General features: G+C 39.7%; 1 protein-coding gene across 5 annotated transcripts in view; it reads left to right on the top strand.

Annotated features, from left to right (window-relative positions):
* The window catches only part of LOC136837462 (endoplasmic reticulum membrane-associated RNA degradation protein-like), a 334200-nt gene that overhangs the window by 171897 nt on the left and 136789 nt on the right, over window positions 1-25514 (top strand). For 4 of the 5 annotated variants that reach the window (XM_067102242.1, XM_067102244.1, XM_067102243.1 and 1 more), the window contains exon 4: window positions 15805-15915. In XM_067102242.1, the coding sequence (XP_066958343.1) occupies window positions 15805-15915 (111 nt within the window). Of the gene's footprint in view, window positions 1-5206; window positions 5350-15804; window positions 15916-25514 lie in introns of those variants that run through there. The other variant, XM_067102246.1, reaches the window with a different exon arrangement.

The following is a 25514-nucleotide window of genomic DNA, read 5'->3' on the forward strand; positions in this document are numbered from 1 at the left end:
TGATGTCATGGTTGACACAAGAGGAAATAGCAGATATAAGGAGAGGGAAGACAGAGTTGAACGGAGTGGCAGGCAGAGCAAAGGAGAGAGAGTTCCAAAGTGAGGGGAAGCAGAAAAGAAACCAAAGACAGAAGGAGAACAAGTGTGTAGTGGCAATTGACTCTCAGAACATTAGTCCCCTTAATCAAGTTCGATAAGTCTCTCGATCCAACATTCAAAATCTCGAACCAGTAGAAACTATAGGTGGAAACTGTAAGAATAAAGTGGGAATAAAGAAGAAACGGGAACAATTAATCATTTTCCCCCTAAACCTTAAGTATTTGGAATTTAGTAACTGTTTTAAAGAATCACTTGTTCCTACTTACAATAATTACCACATACCCTACCCCGGACATGTTACTCTAGATGTCATGCCCTTATAAAGAGGAAAGAAACGTGGCACGACAATAGCTGGTTAGACAGTGGTGGGATAGGAATAGCTGGTAGCAGCTAAGTGGGATAACAACAGCTGGTGTACAGCTAAGTGATAACGAACAGTGGGTGAAACAGCGAAGTGAGATAAACAATGAAAGTGAAATAAACAAAGTGATTGAAGGAAAACACCAAAGACAAGAACATACGCTGCTCTGCAAAGAAGAAAATATATCACTCCACACGCAAACACACACAGCGCTACAAGAAAGCAGAGGACTATGCCGCTGAAAGAGAGATTCCTTTCTTCCTTCCTCTGGCTGCTAGTGGTCGAGTGAGAGCAAGATCCCTAGCTAAGGTGCAATGATGGAAGGACGCTGAAGAAAAACATGAAGAAGACAAACAAACAACCTCACCCCCTGGACGAAAGTGTATGACGAACAAAATCAAGCTGCCAAGAGGTCTCATAGGAAGTCGAGAGAAAAAACACGATATTTACAGTAAGAATGTCCTTACAGTCACACACACACACACGTAGAAATTTTTTTTCTTTGAGTAAGAAACTCAAAATTAAGTTGACTAAGAACACTTGTATTGATATCCATTTGAAACACAAAACTCATACGTAAATTGAATAGACTTGGCAACAAGAGTCTTTTTTTTCCTCTTACTTTAACTAAGCATGTACCGATCATTTTTACTAAACTTTATCCAACATTTGGCATGACTAACCCATAATTTCTGTATTTTATTTGTGTCATTCTACGATCATTTTAAGCATTTAATTTCTTATTTAACATTCATTAGCTGAAAGTTATATATTTTTTTGATCGCGTAATCTCATAACTTGTTTTTTGTGGTTCGCTTGAAGGTGTTCAGAATCATAAGTGTTTTTTTTTTCTGAAGATTATTTTTTTCTCTTTATTTCTTTTGAAGCGAGTGATAATTTTATTTGTTATTTGTTCTACTAGCACTGTCAAGGGTAATTAGAAGTTAATTTTTTTTTTTTTTTTTGTTTAACACCGCCAACCAGTAATTTAGAATTTTTTGGGAAATCTTACTTTAAGTAAGATGGAAGTGTTTATGATCTTTTTGTGAATTTTTTTTGTGATTTTAAGAATGGGTTGACTTTATTATTATTTTTTTGTTATTACTGCCATAACTTAAACCCTGTACCGTTACACTCAGTGCTTAAAGTGTTTGTCATTAATGAATAAATGACGAGAAGGAGAAGGGGAACACAGCCAACTAGCTCAGTCCCAGCAGCTGTAGGTACACATAAAAGACATGCAAGTAACCAAACTTTGTGGAAGGAAAGGTCAGGGTGCCTGTAACTTAGAAAATTGGATAGAGCAGGAAGGCTCACACCTGAGTAATATAACAGGGACAGATAGCGTAAAACTCAGTGAAACGAAGAGTTTTCTTGATCTGGAAGCAGGGGGAGACTTAGAACGACATGTCCATTCCGAGACATAGCAAAAACTTAAGAATTGGGAAGAACTGAAACAGTTCTATAGGAAAGTATATTCCCCAGTAGGCGAAACAGATCCTGTTATCGGTCTCGCAAAGATACTTCATGATTGGAAAATAAACAAAGGTAAGAAAAGTAGTTCACAGTTATATAACGACTTTGAAGAGTGGGGTCAGGTATTTCCAAACAAACAATGGACAAGAACCGAAGGAGGTAAAGAGGTAATGTCACTTGAAAATTGTAAGAAATTGATGTACTTAGCATTGCTGTTGGAAACTTCACCAACACCCGTCAGTGCAAAGATGAACCGTAAACGGGAGACATCAGATGACGTAGCTGACATCAAAGAGGAAGTAGCAAGAACCTTAGGTAGAAATCACGAAGGGAACCCCATATACAGACCTTTAGTCACCAAAGGACAAGATGAAGGGGGACAAAATAGATCTAGGAAACCAGATAGAATCAGAATTAGGATGTCAGGTAATACTTTTCAAGGGGGATTTTCAACAGTCACATGTTATAACTGTCAGAAGAAGGGACATTATGCCAGTGACTGCCGAGGGATAGCTTACTGCCCTTTCCACAAGAGAGCGGGGCATAGTGCTCGAGATTGCAGAAATAGACCTGCTTCAGCGCCTAGATATAGATCTCAGTCAAGAGGCAGAGGTAGAGACCATAGTCAGTCTCCACAAGCTAGAAGGAATAGGGATTCAAACCCAAATAGGTATCAAGATACTAACCAAACTGCAAGTATATCAGATGACACAATGGTAAATTTTCACTCCAGTGGTATTATGGTTTTCCCTTCATAATAAAGGGAAGGACCGGATTGCCAAACCTAAGCCAAACAAAACAGGTTAGCAAAGTTAATATAGGGAATGAATAATTATAGACCAGCATTTCCCGCACATGTTGGTTTAGAGAAACCTATTGCCACATTCTTTGATACAGGAAGGCCTAAGAATATAATGTCAGAAAAGGTATATCAGATGTATTTTTCTCACTTAAGTTTGAACCCAGCGGTAAACTGTAGAATCACAAATGTTCAGAGTAATCATATCAAAATAATAGGACAAATAGATTTTCCTTTTACTCTAGGAAGAATTTCACTAAAAGAGAAGGTTATAGTAGTAAGAGATATACAGTTAGGGCTTGCACATTTGCTGTAATTGGTTATCCAACTATGGCTAGAGAATGGATCAGCATTAATGCACCTAGAGAGCAATTAGTGGTTAAAAGGGGTATTGAAATTTCTAGAATACCTCTATGTAAATTAACAGGAAGATCCCCGACTCGAGAACACTCTTCATTGAGAAGTATTCTAAAGAAGGACACAACAGAGGGAAGATATTCAGAATACAGCACGAGCTCTCAACAGATATAAATACTCACTTAGAATCCAATCAAGAAACTTACTTGGAATTAGAAAGGGGGTTAAGACTTAAACCTGGAGAGAGCACGTGGATAGAATATACAGTAAATCCAATTTTTGAAGGGAAGGAGATTCTCACACTTACTGAAAGCTCACAAGTAAATGGGGTACATTACTCCTCTAGTCTACATGAAGTTAGGTAGGGTAAAATAGCTTTGCAGGTTATAAGTAACAGAGGAGGAAAGGTTAGGCTAACACAGGGCACAAAATTAGGTTTAGCAGAAGTATACACCATTCCCATCCAGTAAAGAAAATGAAAATTCAGCCCAGGATATAAAACTGAGAAGAGCTAAGATAGGGTCTCACTTGAAAGATATTAAGGAAGATTGTGCTAGAGAGAAACTCACAGATTTGCTAAGTGAATACCAAGACATAGTCGCTATGGACAGTGATACATGGGGTAATACAGGTGAAATAACACATAGAATAGACATTCCACCAAACACAAAGCCAATCCACACACCAGCCTATAGAGTAGCCCATTCCCAGAAGGAGATCGTTGAAAGAGAAGTACAAAAAATGGATAGGCAAGGAATAATAGAATCATCAAAATCTCCATGGTTGCTCCCACTTTTGCTAGTTCCAAAAAGGATAAAACCTACAGAGTAGTGGTAGACTTCAGGAGGTTAAACAAGATAACTGAAAATGATCCTTATCCAATGCCGTCTATGAGAGATCTTATTACAACTATCGGATCCAAGAAATACTTTACCACAATAGATTTGTTGCAAGGATTTTTACAAATTCCTTTAGACAAGGAAAGTAAACCATTAACTGCCTTTAGTAAAAGCAACGGTAGATATCAATATGTGAGAATGCCTTTTGGTCTGAAGTCAAGCCCCGTAACCTTTGTGAGATTAGTGGATTAGATTTTAGGTGATTTATTAGGCAAGTATGTACATTGCTATATAGATGATTTGATAATAGCAACAGATACAATTGAAGGACACATAAAACTGGTGAGAGAAGTACTAAAGAGACTGAGGAAGACGAATCTTAAATTGAAGTTAAAGAAGTATAATTTCCTTAGAAGGAAAAGAGACTACTTGGGACACACATTAAGTGAAAAGGGTGTGGAAATAAACGACTTAAAGATTAAGTCAATCAAAGAGTATCCTACACCTCAATGTAAGAAGGATGTGAAGTCATTTTTGGGATTAGATGGTTTTTATCTCAAGTATATAAAGAATTTTGCAACAATATCCGCTCCGCTGATGGCGTTATTAAAGGAACACGTGTCATTCGTGTGGAAAACAAGGCAACAAGAAGCATTTGATGAGCTAAAGGAAAGGTTAACATACTCTCCCGTACTTAGTTTCCCAGAATTCAGTAAAGAATTCTTTTTAGCTACAGATGCAAGTCGCACTGGTATAAGAACATGCTTAATGCAAAGACATGATAACAAATATAATGCTATAGCATATTACAGTAGAAAGCTAAACCCCACAGAAGTAAACTACTCAGTAACAGACCTAGAGTCTTAAGCCATAATAGACGCTTTGAAGCACTTCAGGTATATCATATTTGGATATAATGCGCAATTATTGGTATTAATGAGTTTGGTTGTGGTAATTTTTAAATATTTAATTAATTCTCATGCTCGGGAATAGTTTGTTTCTTAGTTAAAAGCAAATGCATTTACTTGCAAACATACGAATTGCCTCTTGGGACAATTTAGGAGAAACAAGCCATTCTTGAGCCATGTCATTTAAGTTTTGGCAGGTTGTTCAGATTGTTCCCCACTTATCGCAAGGCTGAAAAACCATTGTCGGAAGTGAGCGACCTGAAGAGGGGGATCGGAGGACTGAGAGAGAGGGTAAGCAAAGCTGTCTGCTCCGTAAAAGAAATTTTTACAGCCAAGTGACAATGGCTGGCTCACGTTAATTGGGGACCGTGGCTCTGGACGTAACCTCTCTGGGATGCTCATCACCGTCTTCACCATCCACTACTCAAGAGGTGGAATATTAACTTCCATCACCACCGCTACCTTTGTCAACACTTTATTATGGACCTAAAGGACTGGCTAACAGTTGAGGTAAAGTTTGCTATAAGTGAGGTGCATTTGCTTCAAAACTTTTAACTTTAGTTACGTTATTCATAACCAAAGTCTTGCAACCAAACCCATATTTACAATAAAATCGGAATGGTCTCATATTTAGTCTTAAATTCTTAAATTTTTGTAATCTACGATAATGGGCTAAAATTAAGTTCGAACATTAGTAAATTTGAGGTTTCCAGCGGGGATATAACTATTGATGTCTCCGTAACATTTCATAACTTTCAAGAAATTGTTTAGGAAATTTACTTATTATATTTGACATATTTATATTGTAACAGCATTCCAAATTTTCAATGTTTTATGTAATGGGTTACAGGGCCTAATGTTTCGAAATAGTTTACTAACGGGAGAGGACGTCCGCGCTAAGTTTTCAACGTTTATAACTGCTGTACCAGATCATCCTAGTCGCCAGTCCCCATTATTAATGTAGTTACAATTGTTAATTTAATTGTAAATTAAAAGTGTTCTTTTTTAGAACTAAGTTGTTTGACCTAAATGTTAAATTGCTCTCTTACATTGTTTTTCGAAAATAAGATAACTGTATTCACTGATCATTCAGCTGCAGTAGAAATGCTTAAGAATCCAAATTTTTCCGGACGTAGAGCTCGTTGGTTTATGACAGCCGAAGACTATGACATAGAGTTGAAGTATGTTCCACGGAAGGCCAATAAAGTGGCAGACGCCTTGTCAAGGCATAGTACACAAGGTGATAAACACGATAGGTCACGAAGCGGAACAGGGCGAATTCATAAGCAATGTATTAACCATGCATGACACAGAAGAACTTTCCCGACAAACCTTCATAAGTGAACAAAATAGTGGTGAAGATTTAAAGGAGATCTTCAATTTTGTAGAAAATAAAAGAGAATTTAGTCAAAGGGAACGAGCAGAATTAAGTAACAGAATTGGATGCCCCATAGAAACGGTAAACGTCATAGATGACGTACTAGTTTGGATGTGTCACGAATGTGACCCATTTGATCAATTACTAGGAGTGCTCCATAAAAGAATAGTACCAAAGAGCCTAAGAAATAAAGTCATTGAGTTAATGCATGACGATGACATGAGAGTTCACCCAGGAAGGGATGAGACAGTTAGACTAGTTAAGAGATCTTTTCATTGGAAAGGAATTTACTGAGATGTTAGTAATTACGTGAAGAGCTGCAATACTTGCAACAGTTACAAGGAAAGAACAGATAAGGAAGTACCTCTAGGAAAATATCCCATCCCGCAGGCTCCATTTGAAAGAGTAGCCATAGATCTAATCACTAAACTTCACACCACGAGTAAGGGGAATAGAAATATAATAATGTGTATTGACGCACTCACTAGATATACAGAGTTAATACCATTAACTAGTAAAGGAGCTAAAGAGTGTGCAATCGCTCTCTTTGATAAGTTATTTTGTAGGTATTCTGCCTCACAGCTCATTATATCTGATAATGACGCAGAGTTCAATAGCTTATTAGTTCAAGAAATTTGTGATGCATTCAAGGTAGAAAGGTAATGATACAACCGTATCATCTAACTAGTAATGGCTTAGCAGAAAAATAACAGAAAGGCTCTAGATGCATTAAGGCATACAATAGGACAGGATCCTGATTGGGACGTCAATTTACCTTTAGTCCAATTATCACTAAATGCTAAGTATCATACAAGTACTCAAGCAACACCCGTAAAGGCTTTAATGGGATATGAACCAAGATTACCATATGCGTGGCTGAATCAGCCAGTACAGCCTAATTACTCTGAAGACATTATGAAAAAGGGATTTTGACAATGAGCCTAATAAGCTCATGAAAAGTTCCTTCTGGGGGGCTAACCTCTTCCCGGAAGAAGAAGTCAACAATGTCCTGGCAGAGGCAACCAGGGCAAATCAGAGTCTGCGCTCCCGCTGGGGTATCCCCGCCTTTAAGCGGAAGACCCCCGAGTTCGGCGGCCCTCAAGGCAGACCTGGCAAACGATACAGGAAGCACAGGAGACAACACCAGCAGGCTGTTGTCCAGGCTGTACCTGTCTCAACTGTTTGCCAGCCTTCTACCTCAAACCCAACCCCAACAGTTCGTGCTGGTGCAGCCAGCTCAACACTCTCTTAAGCCGCTCCTTCCTTCGTGACGTCTCCGGTATTCAACCCTTCTTATGAGGGCCAGGGGTCGTTCGGGGCCTTAATAGGAGCGCAAGATGGGACTAGAAAAGAGCCTCCTTCAGAGGCAAGGCATATCGACCCCCTCCCGGGAAGAGGAGGTCGCAAAAAAGGAAAAAGCCTGCTCCTCCCAGTGAGATCAATCAGGTAGGTGGCAGACTTTATCTGTTCAGGGACCAAACCTTCAGTCCATGGGCCCATATTTCTCCAAAGGTTTGGGCTGGAGCTGGATCAAAGGACCTCCACCTTTGACCAGATTTCATCAACCGTCTTCCAAAGCAAGACTTTGCGACGTTACTCCTAAAGAGGGCCATAAAGAAAGTGAGACACCTGAAATTTCAAGGCAGGCTGTTCAGTGTTCCCAAGAAAAACTCCAGTCAACAAAGAGTAATCCTGGATCTGTCAATCTCAATCTTTATATACAATGCGACAAATTTTGTCATGCTTACAATCGCGCAGGTAATTCGGACTCTACTTCCTCGTGGTGCCGACACCACCTCTATAGGTCTTTCAGACGCATATTATCACGTCCCAATTATACAACTTTCTCCCTTCTAGGTTTCTGACTGGGGAAACAGGCCTACTCGTTCCTCTCATGCCATTCGGGCTCAACATAGCACCCAGAATCTTTAGTGTTAGCTGATGAAATGGTAGTACAACAGTTGCAGTCCCGGGGGATATCACTAGCCGCATACCTAGACGATTGGAGGCTCGATTTCAGTGGCTAGGCATCCAGTGGGACCTAGTTTCACACAAACTGTCTATTCCACCAGCCAAACGAAGGGAGATAGCCAAAGCCACCAGGCAATTCCTCAAAAACAGGAAAGCCTCTCATTTCTAGAACATGAACAAAGAATCTTGGGTTCCCTTCAATTCTGTTGGATCTGTAACAGACCTGTTTCTAAAAACAAAGCTGAAAGACATAAACAGAGTGTGGCAAAGACGAGCCAATATCAAACTCAGGGACAAAGTGTCATTGATTCCTCAAGTGCTAAGGAAAAGACTCCGGCCGTGGTCCACAGTCAAGGGTCTCTCAAAGTCAGTTCCCCTTCAATTTCCCCCTCCAGCTTTAATAATCCACACAGACGCTTCGTTAAGCGGCTGGGGAGGATACTCACCAAAAGAAAAGGTACAGGGTACATGGTCCACAATGTTCCGTCAGTTCCATATAAACATCTTGGATCGATGGCAGTATTTCTAACCCTGAAAAAATGCCCGCCAACCAGGTTCATATCAGGCTGGTGTTGGACAGTCTTGTAGTAGTACATTGCATAAACAGAGGGGGTTCCAAATCAAGCCGGATAAACCAAGTGATGATAGCCATCTTCTCACTAGCGGAGAAACACGGCTGGCACCTGTCAGCTTCCCATCTAGCAGGGGTCCGAATGTTATTGCAGACTCCTGTCCAGAACAGCTCCACTGGAGTCAGAATGGTCCCTGGACAAGGCTTCTTTCAATGGATCCGCCGGCAGGTTCCGGGCCTTCAGGTGGACTTGTTTGCCACGGAAAGCAATCACAAACTCCCTTGTTATGTTGCTCCCAACCTGGACCCTCAAGCTCACACCACAGATGCAATGTCCTTAGACTGGAACAATTGGCAGAAAATTTATTTGTTTCCGCCAATAAACCTACTGATGCCAGTGTTGCACAAGCTCAGGTCATTCGAAGGCCAAGTGGCCTTGGTAGCCCCCAACTGGCCGAAGAGCAACTGGTTCCCTCTTCTTCTGGAGCTCAAGTTACGATGTCATCAATTACCCAAACCACAGCTGACTCAAATAGTGCAAACAAGGACTGTGTCAGCTTCCTCAAAAATTCTGAATGCCCTGGCTTTATGGACTTTATGAAATTCTCTCAAAAAGGGGGGATATTGATCCCATTAATACTCTGTTTCTTGAATCAGATAAAAGAGATTCTACCATCAGACAGTATGACTCAGCAGTTAAAAAGTTGGCATCCTTTTTAAAGGAATCTGAAGCCCAAACCATGACTGCCAATTTGGCAATATCATTCTTCAGGTCACTGTTTGAAAAGGGTCTGGCCCGTCCACCATAACCACAGCAAAATCAGCTTTGAAAAAGGTGTTTTTGCATGGTAAGATTGATTTAACAGATTCATACTTTTCATCCATTCCTAGAGCATGCACCATTTGCAACCAGTGACCCGTCCTCATACGGTTTCCTGGTTCCTTAATGATGTTCTAAAATTAGCCTCAGAAATTAATAATGATCAATGTTCTTATTTAAATCTGTTAAGGAAGACATTGTTCTTAATTAAAAGTTCAGGGGCCAGAATTTCAGAACTGTCTGCTCTCTCTAGAGGTGTCAATCACGTAGATTTCCTTCCATCAGGAGAAATTCTGCTTTCCCCAGATCACAGATTCTTAGCAAAAAAACGAAGACCCTCAGGATAGGTGGTCCCCTGGAAGGTTGTCCCTCTTCCACAAGACCTGTCCTTATGCCCAGTCACTACCCTGAGGGCCTACTTACAAAGAACTTCTCGGTGTTTGTCTGGTCCTTTTTTATCAGGGAAAAAGGTGGAACACTTTCTTTAAAGGCTATAAGACAACAAATCCTGTACTTTATTACAAGCTAACCCTAATTCAGTCCCTAAGGTTCATGATATCCGAGGTTGGCTACCTCTACTAATTATTTTCACAATATGAATTTCGCTGAGCTAAAGAAGTACATGGGTTGGAAATCTCCATCAGTGTTTAAATGCCACTATCTGAAATCACTGGAAGCTCTGAAATTCCCTATTGGCTGTTATAATTATCCCTCCACCTTAAATTAATCCTTAATCCCTATCCTTTCCCCCCCATACCTGCCTGCCTCATTTATTTGCCCTACCATTTTCTCCTGGACCAGACATGCCTCGCAAAATATTATAATGTACAATCTTGCCATTTTAGTTTTAAGTGTGTGATATGTTATACTCACTGTGATTTAGTTTTAAGGCCGATACCTGGTACCCTTATAAGTTTTGTCTTTTATTTAGTGTCAGTACCTCTCCACTATAGTATTAATGTTGTATATAGTTGATTCTCATGTCCTTTATTATAGTATAAATTATAATAAGAGTTGGGAATTTCAAGGTAATTCATAAGCAGTTACACAAGAATTTAGAGGAACCTCAGAAGAATATGATAGACAGGCATCAAGAAGGATTAAAGCCAGTAGATTACAAGATAGGCGATGAAGTTTACATCAAGAAGGAAGTAAGAAGTGGTATTAATTATAAGTTAGCCACTAAATTTACGGGGCCATACAAGGTCATAGACGTGCAAGAGACTAAGGTGAAAGTGAAAAAAGTGAATGAATTAATACCTTCCACACTTGCTGAATTGTTAGAAGAAGAAGGATTTTGGATAAATGAAGACAAAGTCAAGAGAACCAAAGAAGTCAAAGAGGCAGAATTGACTGAAGAATTAGAAGAAGATACTTCAGAAGAAAAAACTAGATATAACCTAAGAAATAGAAGAGTCACATTTTAGTAATAATGATAAAAACAAACCCATCAATTCATCCTATTATCCCCTGTATTTGATCATTGGATGACTTAGTAATGAAACCATTTTTTTTCATAATGTTGCAATTCTTACTTTAATTAGTTGGTTTTGTAGCAAAAGATTATGGATTAATGCACAGTAACTTCGAATTTACTTTTTCTTTAACTGAGGGGAATTACTTAGGAAGCAAGAAAGTAAAGTAAAATTTCTGAAATGTAACGTATTAAAGTCAGAAGAGGTAGTAGTCATTTTTAGGGAATTGCGACCCACTATCACTAAAGGAAGAATGAGGTAGAAGGTTAAGACAGGTTTTAAATGATTTCAACGAGAATCTTTTCAAATCACGAATATTGGTATCCTCGTACTAATCATAGAAGTAAAAAGGAAAAGGAATGAGAGGTACAGTTTGTAAGATTTGTGAATGCTTTAAGGATACCTCATCAAGGAGAAGTCTTGACATAACCCACAACATGTCAACATGAAAGAAGTGCATGAACTATACTAACACTAGAAGTAGAAATAGTAATTACTTATTTTCCCGTAGAACTAACACGTTTACTATATTCATTTCTTAGAGATACCTTAACTAGTGAAGACTTACTGATTTGTTTTGCCAGTTACAAAGATATTCATAAGTACTAATTTTGCTTTCCGTACTCAAGTTGCCAGTCATACCTTTGAGTTAGACAATAAAAATGTAGAAGTTTCTTATGCAAAAGGATGTTTATACTTACATTGATGAAGTCAAGCAACACATACACAAGTAAGTTACACATATTAGTTACACAATGTTTGAATACACCCAAGATACAAATAAGGACACTCATTCATTCACAGCAAAGAGCCCGACTAGAAATCCGTGAAGAACGGCCAAGAAATGAAGATTGCCGCCGTTTGATTGCACAGATTGATTACTTTTAAGAATTTAAAATCCACCTGATAGGCAGCTAGGTATGAGGGCTGAGTAAATCCAAATGTAACTTGGATAGATAATTGCATGTTTAAAGCCAGAATCACAGAAGGAATTTGTCATGCATAATATGCTCATTGTTAGGGGCCCTCATAGTCCATACTGTTTTGTTTATTTAGAAAACTGTCAGGAGACAGTTAGGTAGCGTGGTCAAGACTGTATCGAGAGAACAGAGAAAACGTATTTTTTCGAAGTGGAAATATCCTATTTCCATTTGGGTCGGGAGAAAAGGACCATAAACTCATAAATCTCCCTGCCTGTCTAAACAAGTCGCCAACCACAACTTCAAGAACACACAAGTACTAACGAGGCACTAAGAGAAGTCGCATCTGGCCAAAACCAAGGAGTCCTCCAAGGGGACAGCTGGGAAGCAGAACGTTGGAAGACACCCCTCACCCCTTTTGCCTTCAAAGGAGAGCCCAAGTAAATAAGCCACTCCCACAGGTCAGGCCTAGTTGTTTTGGCCAATCAAATGCCATCAATGCCAGAGACCTAAGGACGTCCTACAAGGAGTAAAATACCCAATAACCAACAGGAATTCCTTAAAACACACCTCCAAGAGTTGGAATGAAGCAAATGGAGGAGGTGCCTCAAAACACAGTACCTGCCCAGAATATGACGTCATGGTTGACACAAGGGGAAATAGCAGATATAAGGAGAGGAGAGACAGAGTTGAACGGAGTGGCAGGCAGAGAGTTCCAAAGTGAGGGGAAGCAGAAAAGAAGGAGAACAAGTGTGTAGTGGCAATTGACTCTCAGAACATTAGTCCCCTTAATCAAGTTCAATAAGTCTCTCGATCCAACATTCAGTCTCTCGAATCAGTAGAAACTATAGGGTGGAAACTGAAAGAATAAAGTGGGAATAAAAAAGAAACGGGAACAATTAATCATTTTCCCCCCTAAACCTCAAGTATTTGGAATTTAGTAACTGTTTTAAAGAATCACTTGTTCCTACTTACAATAATTACCACACGCCCTACCCCGGACACATTACTTTAGATGTCATGCCCTTATAAAGAGGAAAGAAACAGGGCACGATAATATACATGTATATATATACATATATATATATATATATATATATATATATATATATATATATATATATATATATATATATATATATATATATATATATAAACTGATATTTACTTATTCACTCAAAAGACCACCTACCTCATTGCCTTGGTTTGAGGTTTCTTACTTACAAGAGGAAGGCCTTTCCCACTTAAATAGATACTCAAGTATATGTAAACTCATGGGCGTCATCTGCAGCGGGGATGGGGGTTTCATATCCACCCCACTATTTATTCAGGGGGGGGACAATGTATCAATTGTCCCCCCCCCACTTTTTTCCCTCCAAGTTTTATATAACAGATGCTGTAAATGAGGCTATTAATATTATAAAATGTATACTCAACATAAACAAGTATAAAATATTAAAATAAGAGAGAAATAGATTATGTAATTTTTCATCAGGTTCGTGGTCAGATTGGTTGTTCATATAAATTTTGACTGACGTATCCCATTGTTTACATACGAAAACTGCAAATGCCAACGCTTGCAGCAGCTGCCTGCGAGTTTATTTTTATTTCAGCCTTTGATTTTCTTATTAGACAACTTTTCTACAAATATGTTATATTTTAATGTTAAAACTACCAAAATGGTAGACCTGAAAATGGAATGGTGTATTTTGCCTTGCATGTGTGGATGCTTCCCATTATAATCTTCTACAACATGTGCACTGTGGTGAGGAGTCATTATCACAAAAGGATTTCGAAACTGGAAAAAGGGAAGAGAAAAATTTAGGACACATGAACGATCATCTAAAAATTAAAATCACAACCTGAGGTGAATGTGCAGCTCAGCAATCAAAAGAGGGAAGAACATAGAACTGCCCGGTCTGCCCTTGTAAAGATGGTGTCTTCACTAAAATACTCAGCTGAACAAGGACTCGCAAGTTTGTGGGAAAAATGACTATGAAGGGAACTTCAAAAAACTTCTACATATGCGGGCTGAAGATGATAAAAACCTGAAGATGTGGCTATCATCACGGAAAGTGACATTTACAAGTGGAGAGATTCAGAATGAAATCCTAGAGGTAATGAGTCATGATATACTGAGAAAGATCTGTAGTGAAGTAAATGAAATGCCTCGTCAGTTTGGAATTATAATTGATGGAACACAAGATTTTCAAGGTAATGAACAAGAATGAATGTGTGTGCGCTATGTAACAGATGCATTTAAGGTTATGGAAGAGTTTATTGGTCTCTATCAAATATCATCAACAACAGGAGAGTCACTCTGCGAGATGGTACATGATGTTCTTATCAGATATCAACTCCCTATTTCAAACCTCAGAGCCCAAAATATGATGGAAAATACAGAGGCTGTCAAGCAGAAGTGAAAAAAATCCAACTATGTTTACTGGGAAGCTCATGTCACCCATCTTGTAATTTCTAAAGTAGTACAAGCAGCATCCTTTATGTTCATGAACTTGGGAATATTTATAACAACTCTGGAAAGTTCAAGCATCTCGACCTAAATATTCATGCTCAGGATAAAAACACACCAAACCCATCACTACTGAAGCCAATCTGCCAAACTCGGTGGTTAACTCGTGGACCTCCAGTAAAGTCTGCTTAATGATACTGACACGGGTTTGTCTCAGTTTTCCTAAAGACACGAATTAGAATTTAAAATAGATCACCCTAATAGAATGCTCCAGTAATCACCGCATGTGATTATTAAATTATTACTCAAATTCATCAGGATAAAAACTAAATTTAAATCGTCCTGATTTGAGGGCCGGTATATTTTGTATCTTCACAGCAGTGGAAATGGATGATTAGTCTATCTGTTTTTCTGTTCCTGAAGTAAGTCATTCTGGCCAGTAAGCAACCAAACATCATTACTGCATAGTGACCAGAAAACTTTCAGATAGTTATTGCAACCAACATGAGAGAAATAGTAAAAAAAAAAATGGGTAAGTCCAATTTTGCTTTAAAATACTGGAATAATAACTTAATAAACATTGCATTTCCTCACAACCTAGTAAATTTTCTGCAAGTTAGAAATATCTGTTCTTCTACCTCAGTCATGCTCCCTTCTGTGGGTGGCCATCTCTTCTCATCATGTCATCCCATACAGAACCTATACTTATGCCTTGCCATAGTTGTCAAGATAGATAGTAAGTCCTTTCTCGTCTTTTGTCTGATTCATTGACTTCTAGGTCAGACCTGACAAACTTATAAGTCCAACGCACAACCCAAACTCTGAACGCTACTGGACTGACAGCATGACAGACTTTGGGACAGTGAGCAGATCGTAATTTTAATCACCATCCTGCCTTATTAATCACTCTGCTAAAAAAATATTTTGCAAACAGTGTTTAAACAAAATTTATTTATTGTAAGAAGCATCGTTCCCTTGCTCTTAGGTTCCCCTCCTACACATTTGGGAAGAGATCAACCCAGTTAGAAGTAAACTGTCTTACTGAGTGGGAGCAGAAGAGAAAGATTCCGTCCGCCTTTTCCCCTGAAGAAGTTAGTACCAGAAGTATAAAGATTTACAGCCTCTCAGCAAGTCATTGGGGATGAGGTTGCTAGCACCACAGCCATTTCCTTGGCCATTTTAGATGCTTTTTCCCATTTACTATTGATTATAGGCTGGGAGCAATCCACAGATTAAGAAGAATTTTATATATTTTTTTTCAGATAGCCTAATTTGAATCAGAGTGTCAAGCTTATAATGTTTGTACTTTGAGTCTGCTTATCTAACTTTACGTTATAATTTATCTTTTTCTTTTTCACAGGAAGATGTGGTGTCAGATTGCTTTAAGCTAGTTTATTCACAGAAATATGAGGCTGATTATCTTTTAGCTCTCTTGATGATTACATCTGTATCTGAACGAGCCATTGGAAATGTAAGTGCATAAGACGTTGACTCTTTATTTGAATTTATGTAAGATACCAATTGTAATTACAATTTCTTGTAACTGAACACTGATCTAGGACTTCAGGCTTTATGTATGATTTTATGTGACTACACAGGGTGTAAATCACGAAAGCATAAAATGTCACCATCTTTTGCCTCAGTATGGGTAGGATGTTTATTTCCTATTATTGGCATATCTACTAATGTTGTCTCGCCCTGTATTTAGTCTGATGTCTATGTCAACTAGTTAAACAATTATGCAGTTTGTATAGTACATATTTCTGTTCCTGAGTCATGTGCACTTTTTTAAAACTGCAATTTTCATGTAAACTAAATTTTTCCTAGATACACAAACCATTGTCAATAGGAGTATTTTTAAGCACAACCACCGAGACTGTTAACAGGGTAGTTGAAAGTAACCGTGGCGAGTGTGTGGGTGTGTCAGAGCATAATTTATGATACCGTGTTATTTTTATAGTTCCCTTAATACCGTTTTTTGTTGCAGTGGTGAAAAGAAAAGATAAAACTGCAATTTTCCTTGACGCTCCAGAAACATTTACATAGTACTGTATAAGGTAATTTCGTCCATAAGCTTAGTTTGCAGTAATTTTTATTAATAAAGTGCTAATGAAGTTTTATCAATTTGTAACTATGCTTAGAAGCACGTAAGTACAATTTTCTTAGGAGTTTTCTGCAATCTGTTCTTCCAAAGATTTCTAGACTGCCTGAGCTGACCAGGATTATGTAACATCTAATCCATGAATTACTCGTTTTTTCGTGTTTAATTTTCTCTCCACTGCGGAGATGTGTCATGAGTTACGGTCTGCCAGGAAGCAAGGCCCCATGCCACCACAAGGATGGCTCAATCTAAAATGAACAAACTACATGTCGTAACGCAGACACATACAGGAATCTTCAGGAATTAGAGCATATATATATATATATATATATATATATATATATATATATATATATATATATATATATATATATATAATATATATATATATATATATATATATATATATATATATATATATATATATATATATATGCATTACTATCCTAATACTATTCTTCTTGCACTTTAATACATTTCTATCTATATATTAATTTACTTACTTATTTTTTCTTTTTTAATAAGTCGGATCTCTTCTTTATTATATTTAAATTTACCTCCTCTTACGTCTTCCTAATGAACAACATATTCTTTGGAAGCTTGAATTTCAAAAGAATGGATAGGTTTCCTCTTTTGAATAATAATAATAATAATAATAATAATAATAATAATAATAATAATAATAATAATAATAATAATAATATACATATGAATTTGTATCACATTACCGTGACATTTTTTATATTCACAAACATTAAGCTACAAATGTTAGTTGATAGCCAGTTCACTCTACGTTGGAGATAATACCGAAGGGCAATTGTATTTGACAAGTGGTGTGTCACATGGGAAAAAGTTAATTATACCTTAGTTTTACCAGACCACTGAGCTGATTAACAGCTCTCCTAGGGCTGGCCCGAAGGATTAGACTTATTTTACGTGGCTAAGAACCAATTGGTTACTTAGCAACGGGACCTACAGCGTATTGTGGAATCCGAACCACATTATAGCGAGAAATGAATTTCTATCACCAGAAATAAATTCCTCTAACTCTTCATCAGCCGGCCGGAAATTTAATCCTCCAGCAGTGACAATTGCTCTATCATTTAGTTGGGAGAGCACCCATCACTGAAATCGGAGGGTTTTGTTGCTGGGGGACCGAATCTCTCAGGCGACAAACCACTTATCAGTTATAATTTCCCTTTGGTATTATTTGCAAGGCAGAGCAAGCTGGATATTAAACATTTGTAGCTTGATGTTTGTATATATATATATATATAGCCTATATATATATATATATATATATATATATATATATATATATATATATATATATATATATATATATATATATATATATATATATATTGCAAAGAAGGATACCCTTCCCAAGTTAACTCACCCTCCAAGTTTTGCAAAGAGACATCCAGTAAAACTTGACTTTTACTCCTTTCAGAGAATTTACCGTAAACTTGAATTGTTTTATTCTTTTCAAAAGAAGTACATCAACTTTTAATCACACTGCTGACTGATAAGGAGGTCATGGAGAACATTGCCCCTTTTTAAATCTCTTATCATCATTCCCTGGACACTATTAATCCTTTCTCTTGACCCCGTGACTGCCTCGTACCTCTCTTCCAGGTGAGAAGCTGTTTGGAGACAAAATCCCCACTGCAGGCACCAGATGAACTGGTGATGGGGATTTACCCAGAGAGAAAGTTTTGGAAGGACCCATAACAACCAACTGTCACGAGGTCGTCGTCTTACCATGTGGCTGACTGGACAATCGTGAAGTCAAGGGATCACACCAAAACCCATATGCGCACCATAGAAAATGGGGTGCAGAGAGCATGGGAGGATAATCCAGCAGAGGTCATAAAAGAAGCCACATGACCTGAGCCAAGGGAGAGACACCCTAGCAGCAGATCCAGCAACATTTTGCCCTTGACCTCTGCCCCATCAGGGCCATATCCCAAAACGTGGCTGCTTTCTTAGCCCTGTATTCTTCCAGTGTTAAGTCCCTTAAATTCCTTCCCCTCATGTAGCAAACGACGAGGACCCATGCTCTGACATAAGATAGCATGCTTGGATTTGAGTTTTTTCAACAGTCACGAATTCTTTTATCTTTTACTGATTTACCTTTCGATTTCCAAGTGCAGTTTTCCCCATAGACCTGACCCTCATTTTGCAGTGCAGTACAGTGAACCCCCCATATTTGCTGGGGATGCGTACCAGCTCCCCCCGCGAATAGCTAAAATCCGCAAATACTTAAAATCCCTCTAAAAACATAGAACTGCCCATTTTGATAGTTTAAACACAAGAAAAACCTGTAAAACTGCTTATACCTGAGTATTTTAATAGGTTTATCATGAAAAGTGCATTTATTCATGAAAATTATATGAAAATACAGTAATTAGTGAATATTTCTCAGTGAAAAATACCACGAATGGGCGAATTTTCCGTGAATAATGGCAGATATGTTCCACAAAGAAATCTGCGAATGCGTGAGTCCGCAAATCATGAGAACACGAATACGGGGGGTTTACTGTAATTTAAATTTGTAAGTGTTAACTAATGTTTCAAATCGAGACTTATTGGTGCCTTCCGCACACCTCTCAATTTTCCTTTCATTGCACAAATTTTCTGTCACACAACCGCATGTATTCTCAATTGCAGACGGAGTTGCTTGCTGAGGAATCCCCACTTTCCAATTGTGCATGTGGGCCGTGGTTCTAACCACTGCAACCTACTCTATGGTGCCCTTGAAATGGATTTCCCTGGTATCTTCAGTTATCCTTTTGTTATTGTGATTTAGTTCTTCGGGAGGACTCTAGTTACCTGTCTAATTTATTCCCCATTCTTTTGATTTTGTGTTGATGTAAATATATGTGACTATGTGAACCTAAGTGTTTTATCTGCAACATTCCCTGTTGAGTTAAACCTTCAGCTCATCTCTTTCTTCTTATGTTTTACCTGACCCCTCAGTTTCAGTCAGATGCATAAATTTTCATGTTAGGTAAGTCCTTTCTTCAGTTAGATCATAAAAGTAACTTCCCTGCTCAGGATTTAAAGTCTCTTCCCAGGTAAAAGCATATAAGTGACGACCTTGCCAGGATCCTGCAGCCTGCAACATTGCAGCTTAAATCCTGCATTAATCAGCCATTAGCCTCGCTAAAGCTGGATGCAATATGAGAAATGAACCTTAGCATAAAATTCCTTAATTAGCACACAATCAAACGGAATTCCACAGTGTAAGTATAATCTTATTTTTATATTACTTGCAATCATAACTGTAACTGTAAAAATTTTGTTAGGGATCAGATAACCCACGTGCATGCTACACAAATAATTTCACAGCGGGAAGAGAGTGTTGCTTTTCAAAAACACAAGCTTTGTCGCTATAGTATGTTAGCCTGCATGATTTAACTGTTAGGTTAGCCAGGAAGTGAAGTGTTAAAAAAGTGATAACTAAGGGAATAGTGTGTTATTTCCTTTCCCCACGTGCTCTGGACAATTTGCCTTCCATCATTATTTAGCTAGGTAAAAGAAATCGGGCAATGAACTTAGGCCCACCCAGCAATTCCACTCGCTGGACTCTCTCTCGCTCGTAGTAGCACCCGCACTAGAATTCAAATTAAAATCTTACAATTTCCAAGACTGTCCTTTGAAAATTAGCATTCACGAAATTCATTTCATTTTCAGAAATCCATGCAAGCAAGCAAATTCTTTGTCCATAACTCTCAAGCAGCTGGGAGACAGGAGAAAACATTCCCAAAATTGTTCCCCTCCGTTTCTTAATCTCCCGCGCGAAACTTCGCTCAGACAGCCATGTGTTTCGCTCTTGTGGTGAACTCCCATCAAAACAATCCCACGAGACTGTAACGTAGAGTAAATTCGCATACCTTTATGATCACATGCCTGTCAGATTAAATTAGAATAGATTAAAATTCTTTGCACACGTGATCTTGGCAAATCAATGCCTCTTGCATGGTGGATTTAAGAAATGTACTTGTCACATTCGGATGCAATTAATTCTTTGCTTCGAAAATAAGCATATTATACTCATCATGTCCAATGCATTCATCCTTTGCTTGCAAACAAGCACAATCATTTGTACACGCATCTATTTGTGCATCCATAGAAGTTACTGCCTACTATTTGCCTAGAGCAATACTTTTGCATAAACCATTCAACCAGTTTTGCCAGTCCCCATGTGTCTCTTACCAAAGCAAACCCCTTTTTCCAAGGTTTACGCTACCCATTTTACTACCTCCGTGTTCCAACACACACACTTGAATTCTCGAGCCTAACCCGTATCGAGGGCTCCCACCAATCCTTTAAAGGGAAAACTCGTTCTGTTCGAACAAAGCTATGTTCTTACAAACAAACCTGGTTCTTGAGAACAAACCAAACTCTTCTATTCGAGCAAACTTACGTTCTTATTAACGAACCTGAGTTCTCTGGAACAAACCAAACTCATTCTATTCGAACATACCTACATTCTTACAAAAAACCTGAGTTCTTTGGAACAAACCAAACTCGTTCTATTTGAACAAACCTACACTCTACGAACAAACCTGAGTTCTTCGGAACAAACCAGATTCATTCTACTCGAACAAACCTACATTCTTACAAATAAATCTAAGTTCTCCAGAACATACCAAACTCATTCTATTCAAACAAACCTATATTCTTATGAACAAACCTGAGTTCTCCGGAACAAACCAAACTCGTTCTATTTGAACCAACCTATGTCCTATGAACAAACCTGAGTTCTTCAGAACAAACCAGATTCGTTCTATTCGAACAAACCTATGTTCTTACAAACAAACCTGAGTTCTGCAGAACAAATCAAACTCGTTCTGTTCGAACAAACCTACGTTCTACAAACAAACCTGAGTCCTTCAGAACAGACCAAACTCGTTCTGTTCGAACAGACCTACGTTCTAATGAACAAACCTAAGTTCTCTGGAACAAACCAAACTCGTTCTATTTGAACCACCCTACGTTCTAACAAAGAGACTAAGTTCTCCGGAACAAACCAAAATCCCCCATTCTCTACGAACGGAACCTAACCTCACACTTGATTCCCAGGAATGAGCCTGCACAAACAGTGCCACAGTCAGTCCTACGGACCAAACCACAACCCTTTGCCTGATGTTTGGGGGAATAACTTCACCCCCCTCAGCACCTGCAACATGACTGATGTTCTTGAGGAAGTAAAATACTCCACCAAGGTGGGGAACTGCTGGGAATGAGGGGGAGCCGAATTGACAACATGGATAAATGAACAGGGCAGAGGCTAAGAGGGAGAGAGAAGCTGAAAGAGAAGCAAGAGAAGCCAGGGAGGAGAAAGAAAGACAGAAGAAGGAAAAAGAAAGACTGGAGAAGGAGAAAGAAAGAGAGGAGAAGAAAAGGGAAAGGGAAACAAGAGAAGCCAGGGAGGAGAAAGAAAGACAGGAGGAGAAAGAAAGAGAAGAAAGGGCAAAACAAAGGGCCCATAAGCTACAACTCACCTAACTTAATACCGGGAATCCCACACCGACCCCTCCCCAGTCCTTGCTCAACCACACAAGCTCCTTCATACAAAAATTAAATGACACTGAACCCCAGGTATGGCTCAACCAAGTAGAAGAGGTTTTTGAAAATTACAAGCCCACTCCTGCAGAAGCTTCCTTGATTCTGGGAAAGCACCTAGGTGGAAAGGGTGCAGCCGCCTTCCGCTCCCTTAACAGGGAAGCTCAAGGAGGTCCAAAAGGCCATCACTAAGGCTTACAAGGTCACCCCCGAATGCTGGAGGTAACGTTGGCGAGGCCAGCCCAAGGAAGCAGGTCAAACCTGGACCAAATGGGTGTACTGTAAGAGTAGAGCTCTCGGGCAATGGTTGGAATCCCTTAGCACCATCACCGTCGCGGATGTAATCGAGAGCTTCCAGCTCGAGGACTTCCTATATTACGCACCCCTTACTCTTACCACCTTGATGTGCAAAAAAGCCCCCCAAGACACTAGCTGAGCGCTGTTGCTTGGTGGACAGCTGGGACACATATTATCTTTGCGCTAGTTCTTTAGGACATAAGACTTAACCCCATTCTCATACCTCCAGGATCCCTCAGCCCAAAATTGACATCCTCCAAAGAAGCCTATGTGTGGCCATTGTAAGAAGACCGGGCACCTCACAGAACAGTGCTGCCTGAAAGCTGAAAGTCAGTCAAAGGTCCCATCTAAGTCCCCAAATGGGACCACGCCCAACCAAACCACTCCTGGCCCTTGGGTGAGCAACAGCGGGCCTGCTCCCTCCCTGAGGGCAGTGCCCCAAAGAGATTACAGCAAGGAAATTTGCAAGAACTGCTGCCAGAAAGGTCACATGTCCGCAAGTTACAGGCACTGTTCTAAATACAAGCAGTTCCCGGTTATCGACTGGCTCAGTTATTGGCGACCTGGTTTTTTGGGGCTTGTCTAGCGACAAAAATCGGCGATTTTCGGTGCCAATATGCGCCAATTTCCGCTTATCGGCACTGATAATCGCATATTGGTGTCGATACATACCTACCAGAGGCGCCAATAGCCGAAAATCGCCGATTTTCAGTTGTCAGCGATTTTTATCATCACACCGTCAGAATGGAACTCCCGCTGATAACGGGATAGCCTGTACAATGCACCAAGAACCATCCACATTGCTGTTTGTTCCTGACAACCTGTCAAGTGGATAGGCATCAACACTGTGAAAATAGCCCCCCCTCAACAGTTCCACTCCCCCTCAAGTATTGCCAAACATCAATGAGACTGGTTCCAAGGTCCACCTTATCACTAGGAACCAAGTGCCTTCCCATGCCACCATCCGCGAGGATGAGCAAATGGCAATTGGCTGGGTCAATGGTAATGTCTGGGACCCTACTGTTTGTCTGCGAGTCACCACAGGTGATTCCTCCCGAGAGAGGGAACACCTCTTTGGAGTCGTTGAGTCCCTCGCAGCTGGGTGTCGTCTCCTCTTGAGCCAAGATCTTGTCCAGTGGAGGGACACCCTGATTCCTCTGCGATGCATGACAGCCACAGCACCAGACCAACCTGCGGAGGAGCCACCACCCCTAGAAGATGATCCGCTACCCGCCGGTCTTACCCTGGCAGCAGCCATGTCTGCAAGACCAGCCTGGCACTTCCCACGATGAACCTGGTTTTGATCCTGCGGCTGCCCTCCTCATCACTGGGGCGGACACCTCTCTTCCTACCTTAAGCTGGGAGCAGCTCATCCGAGCACAGGCAGAGGACACCAACCTGTGGCAACACCACTTGGAGGTTGCGACCACTGAAGAAGGACTGAAGGACCTTGTAAAGGACGACTTCCTCCTGGAGGGCAAGGTACTCTACTGGGTAACCCCGGGGGTGAAGTGAGCCCGCTCAAGTTTAGTGGTACCTCCGTCCTTTTAACAAGACCTCCTCCGATTGGCCCATGACGGTATCTGCAGGCACTTCGGTGTCACCCAGACCACCTGAGCCATGGAAGGAAAATTCTACTGACCCTGTTTGTGGAAAGCCATTAAGGTTTTCATAGCCTCGTACCCTACATGCCAGATAACCGGAAACCCAAATGGAGTCATCCCCAAGGCTCCTATTGTGAGGAACAATCATTTGCCAATTGTTCCCTTGGTGGGTTGCTGCCTCCTTACCTTTTTTTGTTTTTCCTTTGTGTAAGGAGTTGACGTCTGTCATGGGATGCTTGATAGCATCAGTCAGTTCTTGGCAGCAGAGGGCAATGTCTCGGTAGCAGAGCGGAGGGAGCCGTTTGGATGGCTGACAGGTTTTGTCTACCTGTTGGCTTTGGTGGAAGGTGAAGGACCTCTTTGCTAGTTGGAACGACTGAAGGACCTCTTTGTCAGTTGGAGCAACTGAAGGATCTTTTTACTAGTTGGAGCGGCTGAAGGATCTCTTTGCCAGTTGGAGCAATTGAAGGACCTCTTTGTCAGTTGGAGCGGCTTATTCCCTGAAAAACAGCATAAGCATGTTTCGACAATTCGATCGGAGTAATCTGTTTCATGGATGTATTCCATTTTTTCTGCAGCAGGTGGTTGTCTTGATACTTCGACCGTTTTTGTCTGTTCATTTGCTTTCTCGTTGACAGTTATGTCTTTTTCAACAACTCTAAATTTTGAGCGTCCATTTTGTGGTATGCTGTTTGTTTTAAAATATGTTATATGTTAACATTTATTGCTCTGATAGTATTTATTGTATTGTTTCACTTTGTGTTTTGCCGTAACATTTATATTACGCTACCTGTCTTTGAATACCTTGTTATTTGTGTACTGAGCATTATGTGGCTCGGTTATTATTCAGTGTTATTGTTGAGATGTTTTTAAGTACATTATTATTTGTGTGTGGAGCAAAAGGTGGCTCAATTATGTAATTTTCTCATCAAAGTGATAATTAAGGATTGTTCAGGGCCTTGTTTAAGAGTTAATTACTCAGGTTTTGATTGTTGCTGCTGCTGCTGCTAAGTGTTTAATTCATTGGTGGTAATGTTCATTTAATGGTTTATTTTAAAGAACCTGACTCACTTGTGCATAATGTATATTATTTTGTAAATAAATTAATATTAAGGTCACTTTTTGGTATTGTTCTGTTCCTCCCTCCTCTGCTTGTCACCTCTCGTCAGTCATTTCAGCCCAATTGTTTGTTTGTATTTCGAACCTGTTGATCTCGAAGTTGTGAGATCATAACACTATCAAGAACATTCCCTCAGTTGGTGTTCCCTTTCAGGGCGTCGTCATCGACTACTATACACCCCAAGGACATATCAAAAACCAAGAGGGGGAAATAATCACCGTCTTTCCATCTTAGATTGATTCACAAGGTATCCCAAAGCTATTCCTGTCAGGAGTGAGAGCTCCAGGAATGCCGTCAAGGCACTCATCAAATTTTTCTGTCACTTCGGTTTCTCTGCAATGATTCAAAGTGATCAAGGGTGAAATTTTACATCG

The sequence above is a fragment of the Macrobrachium rosenbergii genome, chromosome 59, assembly GCF_040412425.1.
Source record: "Macrobrachium rosenbergii isolate ZJJX-2024 chromosome 59, ASM4041242v1, whole genome shotgun sequence".
NCBI classification, from domain to species: Eukaryota; Metazoa; Arthropoda; class Malacostraca; order Decapoda; family Palaemonidae; genus Macrobrachium; species Macrobrachium rosenbergii.